The sequence below is a fragment of the Neomonachus schauinslandi genome, chromosome 6 (assembly GCF_002201575.2).
Source record: "Neomonachus schauinslandi chromosome 6, ASM220157v2, whole genome shotgun sequence".
In the NCBI taxonomy this organism is placed as follows: Eukaryota; Metazoa; Chordata; class Mammalia; order Carnivora; family Phocidae; genus Neomonachus; species Neomonachus schauinslandi.
Genome location: NC_058408.1, coordinates 81,682,793 through 81,704,350, shown reverse-complemented (window position 1 = coordinate 81,704,350; position 21,558 = coordinate 81,682,793). Strand labels below are relative to the sequence as shown.

General features: G+C 39.9%; 1 protein-coding gene across 1 annotated transcript in view; it reads left to right on the top strand.

The window, feature by feature from the left end:
- TBCE (tubulin folding cofactor E) overlaps positions 1 to 21,558 on the top strand; it is a 92,827-nt gene that overhangs the window by 34,768 nt on the left and 36,501 nt on the right. Inside the window, exon 3 of the mRNA XM_021696167.2 lies at positions 14,341 to 14,425. Within this exon, the coding sequence (XP_021551842.1) occupies positions 14,341 to 14,425 (85 nt within the window). The remainder of the gene's footprint in view (positions 1 to 14,340; positions 14,426 to 21,558) is intronic.

The following is a 21,558-nucleotide window of genomic DNA, read 5'->3' as shown; positions in this document are numbered from 1 at the left end:
ATCTATGGTTTTATTTAATTTTAGACTTATTTAATTATTTAGTGTTACTATTTTCTTTTAATTCAACCTTAAAATATCTTCTGAGTAAACGTTAAACAACAACTAATAATCTTGAATTCTCATGTCCTAACCTCAAAAACTAAGAAATTTTGGAAATTTCTTTTGTCATTAATCCACATGTATATGTATTTAAAGTAGTTTAAATTGATATACAATTTTGTGATCTCTTTTCTCATGTATTGTTTGGTAATATTTATGTTTCTATAGCATCATTTTGTTTACATTGTTTTTTTATTGAGGTATAATTGACATTTAACATTATATTAGTTTTAGGTGTACAAAATAATGATTTGATATTTGTATGTATTGCCTGATGATCACCAAGATAGGTCTAGTTAACATCTATCACCATACATAGTTACAGAGTTTTTTTTCTTTTAAATAATGTCATTCTTTTATTTTTGAATTAATTTAGTATTTTATTTTATTTTTTATTTTTTATTTCAGTATTGTTAACATAGTTATATTGGTTTTAAGTCTACAATATAGTGATTCAACAAATCTATACATTACTCAGTGCTTGTCAAGATAAGCGTAACCTTCAATCTCCTTCACCTGTTTCACCCATCCCCTACCCACCTCACCTCTCGTGACCATCAGATTCTTCTCCGTAGTTAAGAGTCTGTTTCTTGGTTTCTCTCTCTCTTTTTTTTCCCCTTTACTTGGTTGTTTTGTTTCTTAACTTCCACATATGGGTGAAATCATATGGTATTTGTCTTTCTCTGACTGACTTATTTTGCTTAGCATTATATTTTCTGGCGCCACCCATGTTGTTGCAAATGGCAAGATTTCATTCTTTTTTATGGCTGAGTAGTATTCCACTGTATATGTACACTACCTCTTCTTTATTCATTTATCAATCGATGAACACTTGGGCTGCTTCCATAATTTGCTATTGTAAATAATGCTGCAATAAACATAGGGATGCATATATCTTTTCAAATTATTGGTTTCATATTCTTTGGATAAATACCCAGTAGTGGAATTACTGGATCATATGGTAATTTTATTTTTAATATTTTGAGGACCCCCCATACTGTTTTCCACAGCGGTTGCACCAGTTTGCATTCCCACCAACAGTGCACGAGGGTTCCTTTTTCTCCACATCCTTGCCAATACTCGTTTCTTGTGTTCTTGATTTTAGCCATTCTGACTGGTGTGAGGTGGTATCTCATTGTGGTTTTGTTTTGCATTTCCCTGATGCCGAGTGATGTTGAACATCTTCTCATGTCTGTGTTGGCTATTGGGATGTCTTCTTTGGAGAAATGTCTATTCATGACTCCTGCCCATTTTTTAATTGGATTATTTGGGTTTTTTTTGTATGTTGAGTTGTAGAAGTTCTTTATTTGGGATACTAACCCTTTATCAGATATGTCATTTGTAAATATCTTCTCCCATTCCATAGGTTGCCTTTTAGTTTCCTTTGCTCTGCAGAAGCTTTTTTTTTTTTTTTTTTAAGATTTTACTTTTAAGTAATCTCTACACCCAACATGGGGCTTGAACTTACAGCCCCGAGATCAAGAGTTGCATGTTTGTGGGATGCCTGGGTGGCTCAGTCAGTTAAGCGTCTGCCTTCAGCTCAGGTCAGGATCCCAGGGTCCTGGGATCAAGTCCTGCATGGGGCTTCTTGCTCAGCAGGCAGCCTGTTTCTCCTGCCTGCCGCTCCCCCTGCTTGTGCTCTCTCTGACAAATAAATAAAATCTTTAAAAAAAAAAAAAGTTGCATGCTTGTATGGAGGTTCCTCAAAAAGTTAAAAATAGAACTACCTCACAACCCAGCAATTGCACTACTATGTATTTATCCAGAGGATACAAACATAGTGATTCAAAGGGGCACATGCACCCCAATGTCTATAGCTGCAGTGTCCACAATAGCCAAACTATGGAAAGAGCCCAGATTCCATCAACACAGGAATGGATAAAGAAGATGTGGTGTGTGTGTGTGCGTGTGCATGTGTGTATACACACACACAATGGAATATTACTCAGTCATCAAAAGGAATGAAATCTTGCCATTGGCAGTTATGTGGCTGGAACTAGAGTGTATTATGCTAAGCCAAATAAGTCAGAGAAGGATGAATACCATATGATTTCACTCATGTGGAATTTAAGAAATAAAACAGATGAACATAGGGGAAGGGAAGGAAAAATAAAATAACAGAGAGGGAGGCAAAGCATAAAAGACTCTTAACTATAGGGAACAAACTGAGGGTTGCTGGAGGGGAGGTGGGTGGGGGGATGGGGTAATTGAGTGATGGGCATTAAGGAGAACACTTGATGTAATGGGTGTTATACGCAACTGATGAATCACTAAATTCTACACCTGAAGCAAATAATACACTATATGTTAACGAACTTGAATTAAAAAAATAGAGTTGCATGTTCCACTGACTGAGCCAGCCAGGTGCCCCTGTGATGTAGTTTGAACATAAGTTTCACTTGACCCTGTGGGCAATTCTGAAGATAGGTGGCCCTTCAGAGATTTTCCTAGTTGAGATGAGGGCTGGGCATTTATACCTGTGATGATCTATTACTGGGTTTTTGTATCTGAAAGGGGGTGTGCCAGGCACTTTCTTCAGTTGAGACAGTTCTTGAAAGTAGGCTTATAGGTGAGGGCTAATTGCCAGAAGCTAGTATTCCCAGCAGCTGGTGGGAATAAGTCTCACTTTCTAAAGGCATATTGGAGTATTGAGTCACAAATCCAATAATACAGATGGAAGCTATTTCATGGTAATTTAGTGACTATGAAGTGGTACATATTATTTTCATTTATTAAATTGCCTGTGAGTGAGGCACCTGGGTGGCTCAGTCATTAAGCGTCTGCCTTCGGCTCAGGTCATGATCCCAGAATCCTGGGATCGAGCCCCGCATCGGGCTCCCTGCTCCGCGGGAAGCCTGCTTCTCCCTCTCCCACTGCCCCTGCTTGTGTTCCCTCTCTCACTGTGTCTCTCTCTGTCAAATAAATAAAATCTTTAAAAAAAAATTGCCTGTGAGTTTGATACTTCCTTCATGTACGTATGATCAGGCAAATTTTTCCCCCTAAAATTATAATTCTGCAAAGAAGGAGCTACCGTGTATTTATTAATTATCTCATCGTATGGGGGCATTCTCTATTACTTTACCTCAACTGGTGCTACTTTTGAATTTCTTTTAGAAGTCAACAGGTAGAATTGGTAAAAAGATGCAGCGACATTGAACACGGATTTAGTAATTATTCCTGGAGCTGCTTCACTCTGTGTTGTAGGGTTGTTGTGATAACTAAATAAATGAAGGTGTTTAAAGCACTTAGACCAGTTACTGGTGCATAGTGTCAGCTATTTTGCAAATACACATTTTATTTTTATTTTTTTTAAGATTTTATTTATTTGAGAGAGAATGAGAGAGAGCACGAGAGGGAAGAGGGTCAGAGGGAGAAGCAGACCCCCCCTGCCGCTGAGCAGGGAGCCCGATGTGGGACTCAGTCCTGAGACTCCAGGATCATGACCTGAGCCGAAGGCAGTCACTTAACCAACTGAGCCACCCAAGCGCCCTAGATACACATTTTAAAAATTTACTTAAAAAAGAAATAGAGCAGTTCTGATGTTTTGCAAATGGCTTGGGTTGGAAATTTAATTTCCTGAGATAGCATCATATGCAGGTTTTGTAATTTTTATTTTTTTAAAGATTTATTTATTTTAGAGAGTGTGAGCGAGCATGCATATGTGCAGTGGGGAGGGGCAGAGGGAGAAGGAGAGAAAGTAAAGTCTCAAGCAGACTGCCCTTAGCACAGAGCCCGACATGGGGCTTGATTGATCCCACGACCCTGAGACCATGACCTGAGCTGAAACCAAGAGTCGGATGCTTAACTGACTGTGCCACCCAGGTGTTCCCATATGCAGATTTTAAAAAGTGTTTAAGTAAAGAGGATATGCCATGATGGGCAGAATAATGCCCCTCCCCTTGCAACAAAGATGTCCCCAGGACCTGGGAGCATTATGTTTGGTTACATGGCAAAGGAGAATTAGGGTTGCAGGTGGAATTAAGGTTCCTAATCACCTGACTTTAAGATAGGAATATTATCCAGGTGGGCTGAGTGTAATCCCAAGGATCCTTAGAAGTAGAAGCAGAAGAGGGCAGTGCTGGAGTGCAGTGACGTGAGAAGGTTTCAACTGGCCACTGTGGGCTTTGAAGATGGAAGAGGGTGGTGAAGCCAAAGAGTGTGAGCGGCCTCTAGAAGCTGGAGAAGGCAAGACAATGAATTTTCCTCTGTAGACTCCAGAAGGGAACACAGCTTTGCAACACCTTGATTTTATTTTATTTTTTAAAGATTTTATTTATTAGAGAGAGAGAGAGAGAGAAAGAGCATGCATGAGAGTGGGGTGAGGGGCACAGGGAGAAGCCGACTCCCCGCTGAACAGGGAGCCTGATGTGGAGCTCAATTCCGGGACTCCAGGATTATGACCTGAGCCGAAGGTAGACACTTAACTGACTGAGCCACCCAGTTCCCCTGCAACGCCTTGATTTTAGTCCAGTGAGACTGTCCTCAGGCTTCTGACCTCCAAAACTGTAAGATAATACATTTGTGGGCGTACTTGGGTGGCTCAGTTGGTTAAGTGTCTGCCTTCTGCTCAGGTCATGATCCCAGGGTCCTGGGATCGAGCCCCGATTGTGGGGGTAGGGGAGGGGTGTCCCTGCTCAGCAGGAAGCCTGCTTCTCCCTCTCCCTCTGTCCCTCCCCTCTCCACTCATGTTCTCTCTCGCTTGCTCTGCTAGCTCTCTCTCAAATCTTTAAAAAATAAATCTGTGTAGTTGTATAGCAGCAATAGGAAACATATATCCTAGGTAATTGTGTGAGGTATTCTAAACGTGTCCCTAGTGATGATAGTCAGACACTAACGTTATAACTGTGTTTGAAGAGTCTGATTAAAATTATTTCATGAATGTGGGAGTGAGGAAGCATTTTTTCTAAATTCGTGTCATGAGTTAAAATTAACTGATTTAATTAATGAAATACTATCAGTAAACCTTTTATTAATATACATCTGTATGCTTAAAAATTATATTCATTACTGGATATTCTCATCCATATACTTGGAGTTGCTGTAGATCAATCGATATATACATTGTATTTTTAGTTCCTCTCTGGTGATTGTCTTCATGGTTCTTTGTCCTTATTGTCTGTAATATGTTTTATGGTAACTGAAATCTGGTATTGTTTACCTATATAGAGTGACTAAATTAAATGGCTCTATAGTATTTTAGGTTCCATTTATCCTGTAGTAACAATGTTAATTGATTTATTTTTTTTTAAAAGATTTTATTTATTTGACAGAGACACAGCGAGAGAGGGAACACAAGCAGGGGGAGAGGGAGAAGCAGGCTTCCTGCCGAGCAGGGAGCCCGATGCGGGGCTCGATCTTAGGACCCTGGGATCATGACCTGAGCTGAAGGCAGACGCTTAACAACTGAGCCACCCAGGCACCCCAACAATGTTAATTTAAAATAAAATAGTTGAAACATATTTCTTCTAAGTTCTTATGGAGGTATTTTGTATTCTACACTCAGTTTATTGATCCTAAATAGCAATTGAAATGCATTGGCACCTATTGAAACAGATGGGCAATCCCAATTTATCAAGGAACAGTTGACTTAGCAAAATCACAAGTCTCCTTTTGATTGTTTTAGTATTTTTTTCCATTCCTCACATCTTTTTACCAATTTCCAGTCTCCCAGATTCCAGCTTCTAACCTGGAACTCTCCAAGAGTCTTGACTTTACCATGCACGTCTCTGAGGCTCATCACAAGAATACTATTAATTTTTTTTTTTGTGTTTTAGAAGATTATTATAATTTTCCATGATGAAAGAAGATTTTTTTTTTAGGTCTTGGATTATGTTTTTAATATACTTATATAACAAGATTTTCTTATAGTTTCATTTAGTAATAGTGCTAATTAATCTTCTGGGCCATTCTTGAAGCCTTGCTGCTGTGTTTCCTTTTTTTTTTTTTTTAAGTGTCTTAAAATACATGAGCATGATAAAATATAGTGCCTAAGGGCTTATAAGATGAAAAGCAGAATTGTCCATCTGTGGGTGTTTTTTTACTGATTGGTTGTAGGTGTTTTCTTGGTTAAGCCTATTTAAAATAATTGAGGTCACATGTACCTTTTCAGTTATGAGATGTTTTCTTCTAAGATTATCTTTGATAATTTTTACCCTTTCATTTTACCTGCTTTCTCTGGCGCTCCTATTGGTCGGATATAGAATTTCCTAGATTGATCTTCCACATTCATTTTTTTCTTCCTTGTAATTTGTTGAAAAAATTGTGTTTCTCTTTTAAAATTTCCCACGTTCTGGATTATTCTGATTACATCCACATGATGTCATTAACATATTTCTGTCTCTACATTTCCTACAAATTGGTAATTAAATATAGGGTTTATCAGATTCAGGTTTGAAAGCTCTTTTTTCTTACAAATACTCTAGGTAATATGTTCTTCAGTCAGGAGGTACATAATGTCTGGTTGTACCTCTTTTTGTGATGGAAGCAGCTCTTGATGAACATTGTTTTTGTGGGTTTTTTTAAAGACTTTATTTATTTATTTGACAGAGAGAGACAGCGAGCGAGGGAACACAAGCAGGGGGAGTGGGAGAGGGAGAAGCAGGCTTCCCGTGGAGTAGGGAGCCTGACGCGGGACTGGATCCCAGGACCCTGGGATCATGACCTGAGCCGAAGGCAGACGCTTAACGACTGAGCCACCCAGGCGCCCTGATGAACACTGTTTATATCAATTATTTGGGGTTGTCAAATGGTGAAATTCTAATTATTTTATCATTCTTTTGATGGACAGCTTACATCGTGGAAAATTTCCCTGTGTTAATTACTTGCTTTCCAAATAATTGGGTGATTGAAAGACAGGATAAATGGTTTCCCCCCCTTTTTTTTCTTCATAAAAATGAATTGATTGACTTAGAAAACCAATGAATTTTTTAAAGTCATGGGTTTAAACATATTTGATCTGTTTTAGTCCATTGCTGTTATCCTTATTGATGCTCAGACTGTCCCATATTTGGCCAGAAGGAACCCCTTCAGATTGCCTCCTGAGTACTTTTGATGTGACCCAATGGTTTTTGAGTTTCCTTACTGAGATAAGGAAGCTATCATATGTGAAGGGCTCACCGTACACATTCTTTGCCCCGCATCACAATCAGCTATTTCTCTTGAGTTCTGCTTTGTTTTTTTGTTTTTTTTTTAAGTGGCAGATAGCATTTGGAGGCCCCAGTCTGACATCTGGGGGTACTCCTTGCTTTGGGTCAGTTGTTTCTAGGCCATTTTTAGCCAACAGCTACATTTGTTATATACATAATTCCTAGAAGTAGAATAGGTTTAAGGAGGATCTGTGTATTTTTTTAGTACTTACTATAAAAGTTTCAAACATACAGCCAAGAATAGTGTAAGGAACACCTGTATATACTTGTTATGTCAGTTTAACATTGCTAACACTTTGCCTTATTTGCTTCATTTTTAAAAAATTTTTTGACTGGGCGCCTGGGTGGCTCAGTCGTTAAGCGTCTGCCTTCGGCTCAGGTCATGATCCCAGGGTCCTGGAATCAAGCCCCCACATCGGGCTCCCTGCTCAGCAGGAAGCCTGCTTCTCCCTCTCCCACTCCCACTGCTTGTGTTCCTGCTCTTGCTATCTCTCTGTCAAAAAATAAATAAAATCTTAAAAAAAAATTTTTTTTTGACTAAGCATTTTTTTATTTATAAAGATTTACTTTATACATTTAATAGAGAGCACGAGAGAGCACAAGCAGGGGGAGTGGCAGAGGGAGAGGGAGAAGCAGACTCCCCGCTGAGCAGGGAGCCCAATGTGGGTCTTGATCCCAAGACCCTGGGATCATGACCTAAGTTGAAGGCAGACACTTAACCAACTGAGTCACCCAGACACCCTGCCTAAGCATTTTAAATAAAGTGATATGCATAGTGGCATTTCGTCTCTGAATACTTCACCATGCATCTCCAAAAAGTAAATACACTTTCTTACAAAACACATTTTAAAGTCAAATTTTGATTCATATTGTGTTATTGGTGAATAGAGTTCTTTTATGGTAAATAGAGTTTATGTAAGCCACTAAATAAACAAGATTATTGAAAAACTTTGTCCTAATTAACCTCTTGGTTTATAGTCTTTAAAGATTAGTCCTAAGGTAGAGTGTGTCCGTTCTTTAAAATGGGTGATCATAGGGGCACCTGGGTGGCTCAGTCAGTGCGTGCACTGCAGGGGGAATGGCAGGCAGAGGGAGAGGGTGAAGCAGGCTCCCCGCTGAGCAGGGAGCCTGACATGGGGCTCCATCCCAGGACCCTGGGCCCATGATCTGAGCTGAAGGCAGACGCTTAACCGACTGAGCCACCCAGGTGCCCCTTTTGGATTAATTTTAGATGTGAGTTTCTTATGCCCTCATATAAAGAAAATCTGTATCTAATCTTTACTGTTTTCTACTCTTTTTTTTTTCCTAAGAGGAAAGTTGTTTATTTAACATTTTAAGGCTTTTATAGCATTTATTTGCCTACATTAGGTTTTTGACATTGAGTTGAGTTACACTGCCCTAGGTTTTTTTGTTTGTTTGTTTTTTAAGTAATCTCTGTGCCCAACATGGGGCCTGAACTCACGAACCTGAGATCAAGAGTCACATGCTCTTCTGACAGAGCCAGCCAGATGTCCCTAAGGTATTTTTGTTTAAATAACATATTTTTAAATGATTTTATTTATTCATTTGACAGAGCCTGAGCACAGGCAGGGGGAGCAGCAGAGGGAGAGGGAGAAGCAGGCTCCCCACTGAGCAGGGAGCCCGATGTGGGGGCCTGATCCCAGGACCCTGGGATCATGACCTGAGCTGAAGGCAGATGCTTAACCGACTGAGCCACCCAGGAGCCCCTAAATAACATTTACTGATTGTACTTTATTAGTGTTGTTTTGTTGCTATTGTTATTCCAAGTTTTTAATGGTTTTTTTTCCACAGCTTTTATTGAACTAATACTACTTTGAGAATCAGAGTCACCACAAATTACTTGGTAGCAAATCTCTACATGAAGTATGTATAACAGTGCTCTTCTTTTTTTTAAGATTTTATTTATTTATTTATTTGACAGCTAGAGAGGGAACACAAGCAGGGGGAGTGGGAGAGGGAGAAGCAGGCTCCCCGCCGAGCAGGGAACCTGACATGGGGCTCAATCCCAGGACCCTGGGACCATGATCTGAGCTGAAGGCAGCCACTTAACCGACTGAGCCACCCAGGTGCCCCTACAGTGCTCTTCTTTGAGAAATTTTCAAGTGAATCATGCTTTTGTCCTCCTACCAGAGCAAATAGAAAGGCATATGTGTGTTTAAATGTGGTGATGACAGGATATGTTTTCATGTTCTGGGAGTTGATGGAAGAAATGGCTAAAGTTATGACTTGTTGTCTAGAACATTTAAACATTATGTTAAAAGCAAAGTTGTCTTTGACAGACGCATACTGTTCAGATGAAAAAACTGTAAATAGCGTCATTGAAATAGGTAATGAATTTAATTATTTCTGGATGCTTTTTATAGCTTATTTATTACTGGGATGTAGCCCTGCTTCAGATTGGTAGCAGGTTTTATTATAGGAGTAATAGGCATTTGGTAATTTGTAACTTCAAGTGTTTTAGGCCCCTGGTCTTCTCTTCTATATTTATAGATGCAAAATATTTGTTACTCAAGTGTGTACTTGTTTGAGGCTTTGGACAGATGTGGGGTTGCTTCCTGAGAGAGAATTCTTGCTCCCGAAAGTTAGTGGTATTTCTTTTTTCTTTCTTTTCTTTTTAAGATTTTATTTATTTGGGGCGCCTGGGTGGCTCAGTCGTTAGGCGTCTGCCTTCGGCTCGGGTCATGATCTCAGGGTCCTGGGATCGAGCCCCGCATCGGGCTCCCTGCTCCGCGGGGAGCCTGCTTCTCCCTCTCCCACTCCCCCTGTCTCGCTGTCTTTCTGTCAAATAAATAAAACCTTTAAAAAAAAAAAAAGATTTTATTTATTTGACAGAGAGAGAGACACAGCGAGAGAGGGAACACGAGCACGGGGAGTGGGAGAGGGAGAAGCAGGCTCCCCGCGGAGCAGGGAGCCCGATGCGGGGCTCGATCCCAGGACCCTGAGATCATGACCCGAGCCGAAGGCAGACGCCTAACGACTGAGCCACCCAGGCGCCCCTGTTTTTTTAATTTTTGAAATTGTGGTTACATGCATATAAAACATAAAATTTGCCATCTTGACCATTTTTTATTAAAATCTTTTAATTGTAAAATATAACAAAATTTACCATTTTAACCTTTGTTGAATAGGCTTTATTTTTTAGAGTAGTTTTAAGTTCACAGCAAAATTGAAGAGCAGGTAGATTTCCTCCTGCCCCCCCCCCATGCATAGCCTCCCCCTTTACCAGGGTCCCCTACCAGAGTGTATATTTGTTGCAATTGACAAACCTGTATCGATACATCATTATCACTCAAAGCCCATCTAAGTTCACTCTCGGTGGTGTTGTATATTCTGTTGGTTTGGGAAAATTTATGATGACATGTATCATACAGAGTAGGTTCACTGCCTTAGAAATTCTCTGTGCCCCACCTATTCATCTCTTCCTTCCCCGTAACTATTTTTAAAATGTTAACATACTTAATAGTGGTAAAATATACATAACATAAAATTTACCATTTTAACCTTTTGTTTTTTTTCCATCTTAACCATTTTTAAGTGTATAGGTAAATAGTGACTACTCTAGGTATCTCATATAAATAGAACCATACAGCATTTGTCTTTTCAGGATGGCTTAAACAAAATGTCTTCAGGTTCATCCATGTAGCATGTGTGAGAACTCCATTCCTTTTTATGGCTGAATATTCCATTGTATGTATATCACGTTTTTTATCTGTCCATCTGTTGATGGATATTTGGGTTATTTCTACCTATTGGCTATTGTGGGTAATGCTGCAATGAACATTGGCATACAAATGTCTGAGTCTTCTTTAATGCCTGTGGTTATATCCCTGTAAGTAGAATTGATGAGTTGTATGGTAATTCTACATTTAGCTTTTTCAGGAACCACCAAAATGTTTTCCACAGTGGCAACACCATTTTATGTTTCCGCCAGCAGTGTATGAGGGTTCCAGTTTTTCCATATCCTTACTAGTGCTTGTTACTTTCCATTATTTTGCTTATAGCCATACTCTTAAGTGTGAAATGGTATCTCATTGTGGTTTTGGTTTGGATTTCTGTAATTATTAATGATCATCTTTTCGTGTGTTTATTGGCCATTTGTATATCTTTGGAGAAATGTCTGTCCAAGTCCTTTGTCCATTTTTCAGTTGGGTTGTCTTTTTTTTTCTTTTTTAGGTTTTTATTTTAATTTCTGTTAGTTAACATATGGTGTTGTATTAGTTTCCAGTGTACAGTATAGTGATTCAACAATTCCATACATCACCCAGTGCTCATCATGACAAGTGCGCTCCTTAATCCTCTTCAGCTATTTCACCCACCCCCCACCCACCTCCCCTCTGGTAACCATCAGTTTGTTGTCTATAATTAAGAGTTTGTTTCTTGATTTGTCTCTCTTTTTTTTTCCCCCTTTGCTTGTTTTGTTTCTTAAATTCCACATATGAGTGAAATGTGGTATTTGTCTTTCTCTGACTTATTTTGCTTAGCGTTATATTCTCTGGCTTCATCCATGCCCTTGCAAATAGCAAGATTTTGTTCTTTTTTATGGCTGAGTAATATTCCATTGTCTATATGTACCACATCTTCTTTATCCTTTCATGCATGTGTGGATACTTGGGCTGCTTCCGTATCTTGGCTATTGTAAAAAATGCTGCTATAAACAATAAGGATACATGTATCCCTTTGGATGTATCCCTTTGAATTGTGTTTTTCAGTTCCAGAGGGTTTTTTTAATTTTTTTTTATTAAAGATTTTTTTTTTTTAATTTAACACAGAGCGAGAGAGCACAAGTAGGCAGAACAGCAGACAGAGGGAGAGGGAGAAGCAGGCTCTCCGCCGAGCAGGGAGCCTGATGCAGGGCTCGATCCCAGGACCCTGGGATCATGACCTGAGCCGAAGGCAGCCGCTTAACGACTGAGCCACCCAGGCGCCCCTCAGTTCCAGAGTTTTTATTTAGGGTTTGAAAAAATACATTTTTAAAATCTTCTGCTGAAATTCCAAGCTCATCTTTTATTTTCCTGAAAATATTAAAGTTAAAACTCCATTATGCAGATGCCTGATGAATCTGTTTATGTTGGCTGTTGTTTTCCTTGGTTCTCAGTCACAGAGTCTTTGTCTTTCTCTATGCTTGGATATATTTGTTAGAGTGCCAGATATGATGATGAAAAATGATAATTTGAGCTTTTTAATAGTGTTCTCTTCCTCCAGAGAGGACTGAAATTTACTCTGGCAGATAGCTAGGGTTAGTAGCAATCCTAGATCACTTTAAACTTATCTGAGAATGAGATTACTTGAAGTTGGCCTTTAATCCCTACAATGGTTAGTTTATTTAGCACTGGTTCCTCCTTACTCTTAGAAGACATTTTGAGCCCAGTACAAATCCTAGAGTTTCTCAGCAGCTTTCACCTTCCTTGGGGGCTGTGATTTTCAGTATTGATTTCTTAGCCCCTAGCATCTGTCCAAAGCTCTGTTCAGCTTTTTAGCTTCTTATATTAGAATTATCAGATGCCTCAGGAAAAGAGATTGCTCTAAATGCTTATTCAACTCTTTCTGTTTCCCTCTTCTCCCACATGTTGGCCTTGTAATTCTCACTGCCTTAGTAGCTCTCTGGGATGTACACATATTTTTAAAATTGTAGTAAATATGCATAACTTAATTGACCATTTTAACCATTTTTCAGTGTAGAGTTCAGTGGTATTAAGCACATTAACATTGTGCAGCGTTCACCACCGTATATCTGGAGCTCTCCATTTTACGAAACTGGAACTCTGTACCTATTAAATAATAACTCCCCATTCTCTTCTCCCCTCAGCCCCTGACAACCCCCATTTTACTTTGTCTCTATGAATTTGACTGCTCTAGGTGTCTGATATATGTGGAATCCTATCTTGTCTTTTTTGTGTTTGGCTTATGTCATTTTAGCATAGTATCTTCAAAGTTCAACCATGCTGTAGCATGTCTCAGAATTTCATTCCTTTTAAAGGCTGGATACACCACATTTTGTTTGTCCATGCATCATTAATGGACACTTGGGTTGCTTCCACCTTTTTGGCTGTTGTGTATAATGCTGCTATAAACATAAATATGCAGATATCTGAGTCCCTGCTTTCAGTTCTTTCAGGTATATGCCCAGAAGTGGAATAGCTAGATCATTTGGAAATTCTGTGTTTAGCTTTTTGAGGAATTATCTAATTCTACTGTTTTCCGTAGTGGCTGCAGCATTTTATGTTCCCATCAGCAGTGCACAAGGGTTCTAATTTTTCCACATCCTCACCAGCACTTGTTATTTTGTTTTCTTTTGTTTTGTGACTTTTGCCATCATAATTGATGTGAAATGATTTTCAAAAATAGTTTATCTAGCTTTTCTAGTTTTCATCAGGAGGGTTGATCCAGAAGTGAACCTCTCTGACTTTCTTTTGCGCCTAGCACGGTACTGAATATAGAGTGGAAGGGAGGAGGAAAGGTAAAAGAAAATGCTCTGGAAACTGAGGTGGTATAGAAATATAAGGTATGAGTCATAGCAAAATGTGATGGGTAAGCCTGGCCTTCTGGAATTAGAATGACCTGGGTTTGAAGTTGTGTGACTTTGAGCAAGTTATTTTACCTATGGTGAATAAAAGATACTGTTTATATATAGATTTTTATTTTTATTTTATGAAAAGCAGATTAGTAGACTAGGACTCCAAAACTTGCAGGAATTGGTAAAAAAACCTCCAGGAATTGGTAAAAAAAAAAAAAAAAGGTAACACTATCTGCTTTACGTAGATGAAATGTCTGTTGTGAGGCTAATATGAGATATTGCAAAGAAACTTCCTGGTATTCAGTAAGTGCTCAATAAATTTTAGCTATTGTTTCCTGCAGTTGTAGTTTTTGTTGGCTTTTGAACCAAACATGCTATCGTATTTGTTGATTGCAGTCCCGAGTCCAAGGTTAACTTGCTCTTTTTCAAAAGATACTTTTCGCCCCCCACGGTGTCTGTGTGACAGGGTTTCCATTGCCACTGTATTTGCTTGCAGCAAAAAGGAGCATTAATTATCTCTGTCCTCACTTATTCCTCATTTGGTTTTTCTTATTCTGCTAGGACTCTGGTTAGGAGTAGAATGGGACAATCCCGAGAGAGGAAAGCATGATGGAAGCCACGAGGGGACTGTGTATTTTAAATGCAGGTAATTTTTCATTATGAATTTGCGTGGTTATTTGGGGTAATATTCAATAGTTGAATAAAGGGGGATGGAGAAGAAGAGATGTTTGGCATTGGGCATAGTTATAATGTAGAATTCGATGTATTTAAAAAAAACAATTTGCAGTTTTTTTCCTTAGTTTTTAAAACTCTGGCTCTTCACAAGTAATGTTGCTTGCTTTTTCCTTCTTTGTGTTTTTTTTTTTTGACTGCTTCTTTTAATTGGATAAATATAAACATTTCTCATTGATTCATTAACAATTTACAATCCACTAAGTGAATAATAAAAAGAAATAGCTTAGATATCCAGTAAGAATCAGTTGATTAAACAAAATACAGAACATCCGAATAGTGGAATGCTAAGCCACCATTAAAAAAAGCTCTTTTCATGGAAAGAGTTACACTTTATATTGCATGTCTACTAATATTTTTAACTGCTTGATTTCAGAGAAACTTCACGAAGCTTTGAAAAAGATGGTGGGATGCTTTCAGACAGAATCTTTTAAATTTTTGTTGTTTGTTTTCCTTAGTAGGTTTCAGTTTCTCAGAAAGATCTTGTTTTTTTAGTTATTTGAGAGAGAGAGAGAGCTGGGGGGAGGGCAGAGGGAGAAGGAGAAGCAGACTCCCTGCTCAGCAGGGAGCCCAATGCAGGACTCGATCCCAGGACCCTGGAATCATGACCTGAGCCCAAGGCAGAGGCTTAACTGACTGAGCCACCCAGGCGCCCCTCAAAAAGATCTTTTAACATCAAGCTTATTTTTCCTTAAGTGTGGCACAGTGAACGCAGTCCTGGCCTGGAAGTCAAGAGGCCTCTAACTCTGCTCTTAACAATCCTCATGACCCCGAACGAGACTAAATTTACTAACCTCTAAAATGGGGATCAAAATTAGATAATAGCAAAATACATTCCCCAGCCTACCATTCTGTAATTTTATTTTATTTATTTATTTTTATTTATTTTTTTTTTTTAAGATTTTATTTATTTATTAGAGAATGAAAGAGAGCATGAGAGGGAGGAGGGTCAGAGGGAGAAGCAGTCTCCCCGCTGAGCAGGGAGCCCGATGAGGGACTCGATCCCGGGACTCCAGGATCGTGACCTGAGCCGAAGGCAGTCGCTTAACCAACTGAGCCACCCAGGCGCCCCCCATTCTGTAATTTTAGAGAATCAGGTTAGAAGAAGAATCAACATGTGTGTAGAGGCAGATAGATGGCAGACATGGAATGAGGCCAGCTCAGAATGTGTCAACAGTTCATAGAAGATGGGTTTAGGGAGGTGTGGAAATAGAAATTTCTTATCCTGGCCTGTTGACCCCTCCCCTACCTGAACCATGACCTCATAAACCTTCCAGTGAAGGAACTTTTCCTGAAGAGCCTGCCCAGCACAGTTCCCTCTTTAAAAGCTTGCCCACATCATTCATGATTGCATGGACCTTAATGGGCTCTAGATGCAGTGATGTTTTCACTCTGGTTGTTCTTAGTGTAAAAATCAAGAGTTGTCTTGGTCCTGACAGATCTTCAGGATTTGCCCTGAAGTGCTGATGGGAGGCCTCGGTTCAGGGACAGGGACTCAGTGTTTGGATTCTTGCCCTTGGAATAGCATTTCCTTATTTCATCACATCTTCTAGTGTGGTCATGCCTGAGCATTTACAGACTGAAATACGTGTTCTCCTGTTACAAACTGCTGTTCTTTCATTTCACTGAAATGAGCCTTCTGTTAATTTTAAGTCCTATATGGGTAGGTAATGTTAAGTATGAATTTCATTTCAGTACATTTATGAGGCAGTAAAGGGAGCATTGGGTCTGATGTGGTGGAGAACCACTGATCTAGACTAAAGGATTCAGCTTTATAGTTGTTAATGCTTATATTGGTATAATTAGAACATGACTAATAGAAATTATATCAGTATCTTGGAATCTCTGCATTAGACAAAACAGATTACAAATTACATGTATTTGTTACTAAGTTCATTGAGATCTCTTCCTAATATATCATGCATACTTCTTCCCTGTCAAAACCCATGTTTGGAGGTGGCCTTAGGAGGTGATCTGGTCCACTCCCTAATCCTCTTCTGACAGTGTCACACCAACTACTTGGGTGGTGGTCATTTCATGTCACTCTTTATTTTTATTTATTTATTTATTTTTCACTCTTTAGTTTTAATCCGATCTCTTATATGACCTGAGGTAAGTATGGCAATCTCCTGAGCTATTACCCATAATTAATATTTTGACACAGTTTACAGGTTTATCCCAGAATTTATGGCTATGAACCATGCTCCCAGGTGCTTCTGTTCTCCATCTGTTGTTTTTTTGGGGGGAGTAGAGAGGTTCAGTTCAGGTGATTAACCTTGAAGTTCTTTCCACCTTGCTCCTAGATAGCAGAGTGATTCCCAGTTTTTTTTCTTTCAACCTAAACTAGAGAGTATACTCTAAACAGAACTGTGTGGGCCAGTATTCCGCTGCTCAGGTTTTATTTAAAATGTTCTCTTTCTAAGCAGTTATCTTATTTTTCTGGTGAGCAAGAAACTTTTTTTTTTTAAGATTTTATTTATTAGAGGGGCGCCTGGGTGGCTCGGATGGTTAAGCATCTGCCTTCGGCTCGGGTCATGGTCCCAGGGTCCTGGGATGGAGCCCCACATCGGGCTCCTGGCTCAGCGTGGAGCCCGCTTCTCCCTCTCCCTCTGCCTCTCCCCCTGCTCATGTTCTCTCTCTATCTCTGTGTCTGAAATGAATAAATAAAATGTTTTCAAAAAAATTTTATTTATGGGGTGCCTGGGTGGCTCAGTCGGTTGGGCGTCTGCTTTCGGCTCAGGTCATGATCCCGGGGTCCTGGGATCGAGCCCCGCATCGGGCTCCCTGTTCAGTGGGGAGCCTGCTTCTCCCCCTCCTCCCCGCTCAGTGTTCTCACTCGCTATCTCTGTCTCTGGCTCTCAAATAAATAAATAAAATCTTCAAAAAAAAATTTTATTTATTAGAGCACAGAGGGAGAAGGAAAAGCGGGCTCCCCACTGAGCCAGGGAGCCAGATACAGGGCTTGATCCCAGGTCATGACCTGAGTGGAAGGCAGACGCTTAACCAACTGAGCCACCCAGACGCCCCTCTTTTTTTTTTTTTTCTTAAGATTTTATTTTATTTATTTGAGAGAGCGAGAACACGCACACACAAGCAGGGCAGGGTGGGGGGGACGTGGCAGAGGGAGAGGGAGAAAGCCCAATGTGGTTCTCGATCTCAAGACCCTGAGATCATGACCTGAGCTGAAGGCAGATGCTTAACCAACTGAGCCACCCAGGCGACCCCCCCCCTTTTTTTTTTTTTAAGGAAATCTTAAAATGTGACTTGTTGGGGTACCTGGCTGGCTCAGTCAGTAGAATATGTGACTCTTGATCTTGGGGTGGTACGTTTGAGCCCCACATGGGGTGTAGAGTGTACTTTAAAATCTTTAAAGGGGTGCCTGGGTGGCCCAGTCGATTAAGCGTCCAACTGTTGATCTCTGCTCAGGTCTTGATCTCAGGGTTGTGAATTAAAGCCCTGTGTTGGGCTTCATGCTGAGTGTGGAGCCTACTCAAAATAACTAACTTAAAAAAAAAGAGGGGCACCTGGGTGGCTCAGTTGGTAAGCGTCTGCCTTCGGTTCAGGTCATGATCCTGGGGTCCTGGGATCGAGCCCCGCACTGGGTTCCCTGCTCCACGGAAAGCTTGCTTCTCCCCCTTCCACTCCCCCTGCTTGTGTTCCCTTTCTCACTGTGTCTCTCTCTGTCAAATAAATAAAATCTTAAAAAAAAAAAAAAAAAGGACTTTTCTTTGGCACCAGTGAATGGCATACTTGACATCAGAGGAAACACACTGTTCTAGACTTTGTGCACAATACTGGATAACTTAAAAAATTGAATCTTGATTTGCTCATCCCGTGTGTGTCATAAGAGTGGTGTAAAGTATTTTGAGGTTCTTGAATTAGCATTTATGGATTAGTATAAATTATTCCCCTGGTATGGTGTAAAGTGTTAAAAGAATTTTTTTTAAAAAGTCACTGTGTATGGATAGTTTGCAGGCAGGGCACATTTCTGCAAAAGATGAAGAAGAGAGGCATTTCATTCTTGGAAGACTCCCATAAATCAGGTCAAAATAAAAATCGTGTCACTCAGGGTCAGTCTACAAAAAAACTGGGCTGTTTTTCCGTTGGGAAAATTAGTTTACCAGGTCAGTTCTCACATAAAGCACTGTACATCGAGTGAAATGGAAGTTATGCAAGCCTGCCTAAAAGGCTGTAAACATGTCTAATTTTGTCGGCGGCAAAATAGGGTATGAAGATCAACAAGATTTATTGCAATCTCCCCAGAGACCCAGCTCTTCCCAGGATGTAGCATCTAAAGCCCCAACAAGAAAAATGCTTACTATGGGGAGTTTTGGATCTGTGGAGGACCCTTGCCTTTGAGTAATATTGCCAGATTCAAGAACTAAAAATACTAAATGCATAGTGAAATTTGGATTTTTAGATCAACGGCCAGTCATTTTTTAGTATGAGACATGTATGGGACATACTTATACTAAAAAATGATTGGCTGTTGAATTTCCTGAATTTTAGCTGGCGAACCTGTTGGAGAGATAATAGTGCAGACTGAATCTCGATGACAGGGCTTCATGACAGTCTTCCATTCCCACAAGGGCCATGGTCAGGATGTTGATTTCATTTAGAGCATTTGTAATTGTTGGGCAGAAGGAGTATGGACCCAGAACAAGCTGAATGTTTACAAGAGAAAAATGTGTAGACTCTCCTCCTTCCACTCCCTCCCCTCCCCCAATTTTTTTCTCTTTGAACAGGGCTCAGAATTTCAGTGTTTGAATATACCATCTCAGTATTCCTCCAGACTCTCAGTGGAGTCTGTGTCAATTATTAGTTTATTTTTGGAGATTTATTGTTATTGGTGGGCGCTCACTCACTTGGTATTTTTCAGTATTTGTTGGTCTGTTTTGTTTTCTGAGAAACCCTCCAGGAATGTTCCAGAGGAGACTGATCTTTGATGTTATCCTTTGATCTGTAAAGGGCACAGCATCTACTTTGCAGCTACCTAATACATACCATTCTAACTCCTTTGATCTGCCTGCAGTCAAACTAAACAGTAATAAAGATCTCTTCTTGAATGTTCATTACCACTGTTTAAAAAGTGTAAATTCAGAACAAAAAGTGAAAACCATGGCACTTGTTTTGCATTGTGTTTTCTCATTTATTAGAACTGTGCTAGTGTTTAAACTTATGTGCTCAAACTTTTTCATTGATTTTTTTGTTGCCGTACAGTTGACATACAATATTATATTAGCTTCAGGTGTACAACATTGTGGTTTGACAATTCTATGCATTGTACAATGCTCACCACACTAAGTGTAGTCCCATCTGTCCACATACAATGTTACTACAGTAGTGTTGACTATATTCCTTGCACTGTAGTTTTCATCCCCTTGACTTATTTTTTTAAAGATTTATTTATTTTAGGGTGGGGGTGGGCAGAGGGGGAGAGAATCCTTAAGCAGACTCCCCACTGAGTGCGGAGCCTGACATGGGGCTCGATCCCAGGAGCCTGAGATCATGACCTGAGCCAAAATCAAGAGTCAGCCGCCTAACTGACTGAGCCACCCAGGCGCCGCCCCACCCCCCATGACCTATTTTTAACTGGAAGTCTGTACCTCTTAATCCCCTTCACCTGTTATGCTTATCCCCACGTGCCTCCCCACTCTGGTAACCGCCAGTTCTCTAAATTTAGGAGTCTGATCCTGTTTTTGTTTGTTTGTTCATTTGTTTTTTAGATTCCGCATATAAGTGAAATCATATGGTATTTGTCTTTCTCTGACATATTTCATCTCACATAATACTCTTTAGGATATTGTTGTCATGAACATGTAGTGTATTCCTGTTGTCGTGAATGGCAAGATTTCATTCTTTTTTATGGCTGAGTAAATATTCCATTGTGTATTTGTATGTCTATACCACATCTTGATCCATTCATCTGTGGATGGACACTTAGGTTACATCTGTATCTTGGTTATTGTAAATAATGCTGCAATACACATAGGGATGCATATGTTTTTGAATTAGTGTTTTTGTTTTCTTTGGTTAAATACCCAGTAGTGGAATGGCTGGATTGTATGATATTTCTATTTTTAATTTTTTGTGGACCCTCCATACTGTTTCCCATAGTGGCTGCACCAATTTACATACCTACCAACAAACAGTGCACAAGGGTTCCCTTTTCCCCACATCCTTGCTAACACTTATCTGTTGTCTTCTTGATAGTAGCTATTCTGACTGGTATCTCATTGTTTTTGTATATATGTATGTATGTATTTTTAAAGATTTCATTTCATTGAGAGAGAACATGAGGGGGGGGAGGGGCAGAGGGAGAGGGAGAAGCAGGCTTCCTGCTGAGCAGGGAGTCGGATGTGGGGCTCCATCCCAGGACCCTGAGATCATGACCCGAGCTGAAGGCAGATGCTTAACTGACTGAGCCACCCAGGTGCCCCTTGTTTTAATTTTGTTTAAGATTTTTATTTTTAAGTAATCTCTTCACCCAACATGGGACTTGAACTTACAACCACAAGATCATGACCTGAACTGAAACCAAGAGTCAGATGCTCAACTGACTGCACCACCCAGGCGCCCCTAAGATTTTAAGTAATCTCTACACCCAACGTGGGGCTCGAACTTAAAACCCCAAGATCAAGAGTTGCATGCTCTACAGACTGAGCCACCCAGGCGCGCACCTCATTGTGGTTTTGATTTGCATTCCCCTGATAGTTAGTGATGCTCAGTATCTTCTCATGTGTCTGTTGGCCATTTGTAGGTCTGCTTTAGAAAATGTCTATTCAAATCTTCTGCCCAGTTTTTAGTTGGATTATTTGGGGTTTTTTGGTGTTGAGTTGTATGTTTTTTTATGTATTTTGGATAATAACTCCTTAGTGGATATGTCATTTGCAAGTATCTTCTCCCATTCAGTAGGTAGCCTTTTCTTTTCTTTCTTTCTTTCTTTCTCTTTCTTTCCTTCCTTCCTTCTTTCCTTCTTTCTTTCCTTTCTTTCCTTCTGTCTTCCCTTCCCTTTCTTTCTTCCCTTCCCTTTCTTTCTTCCCTTCC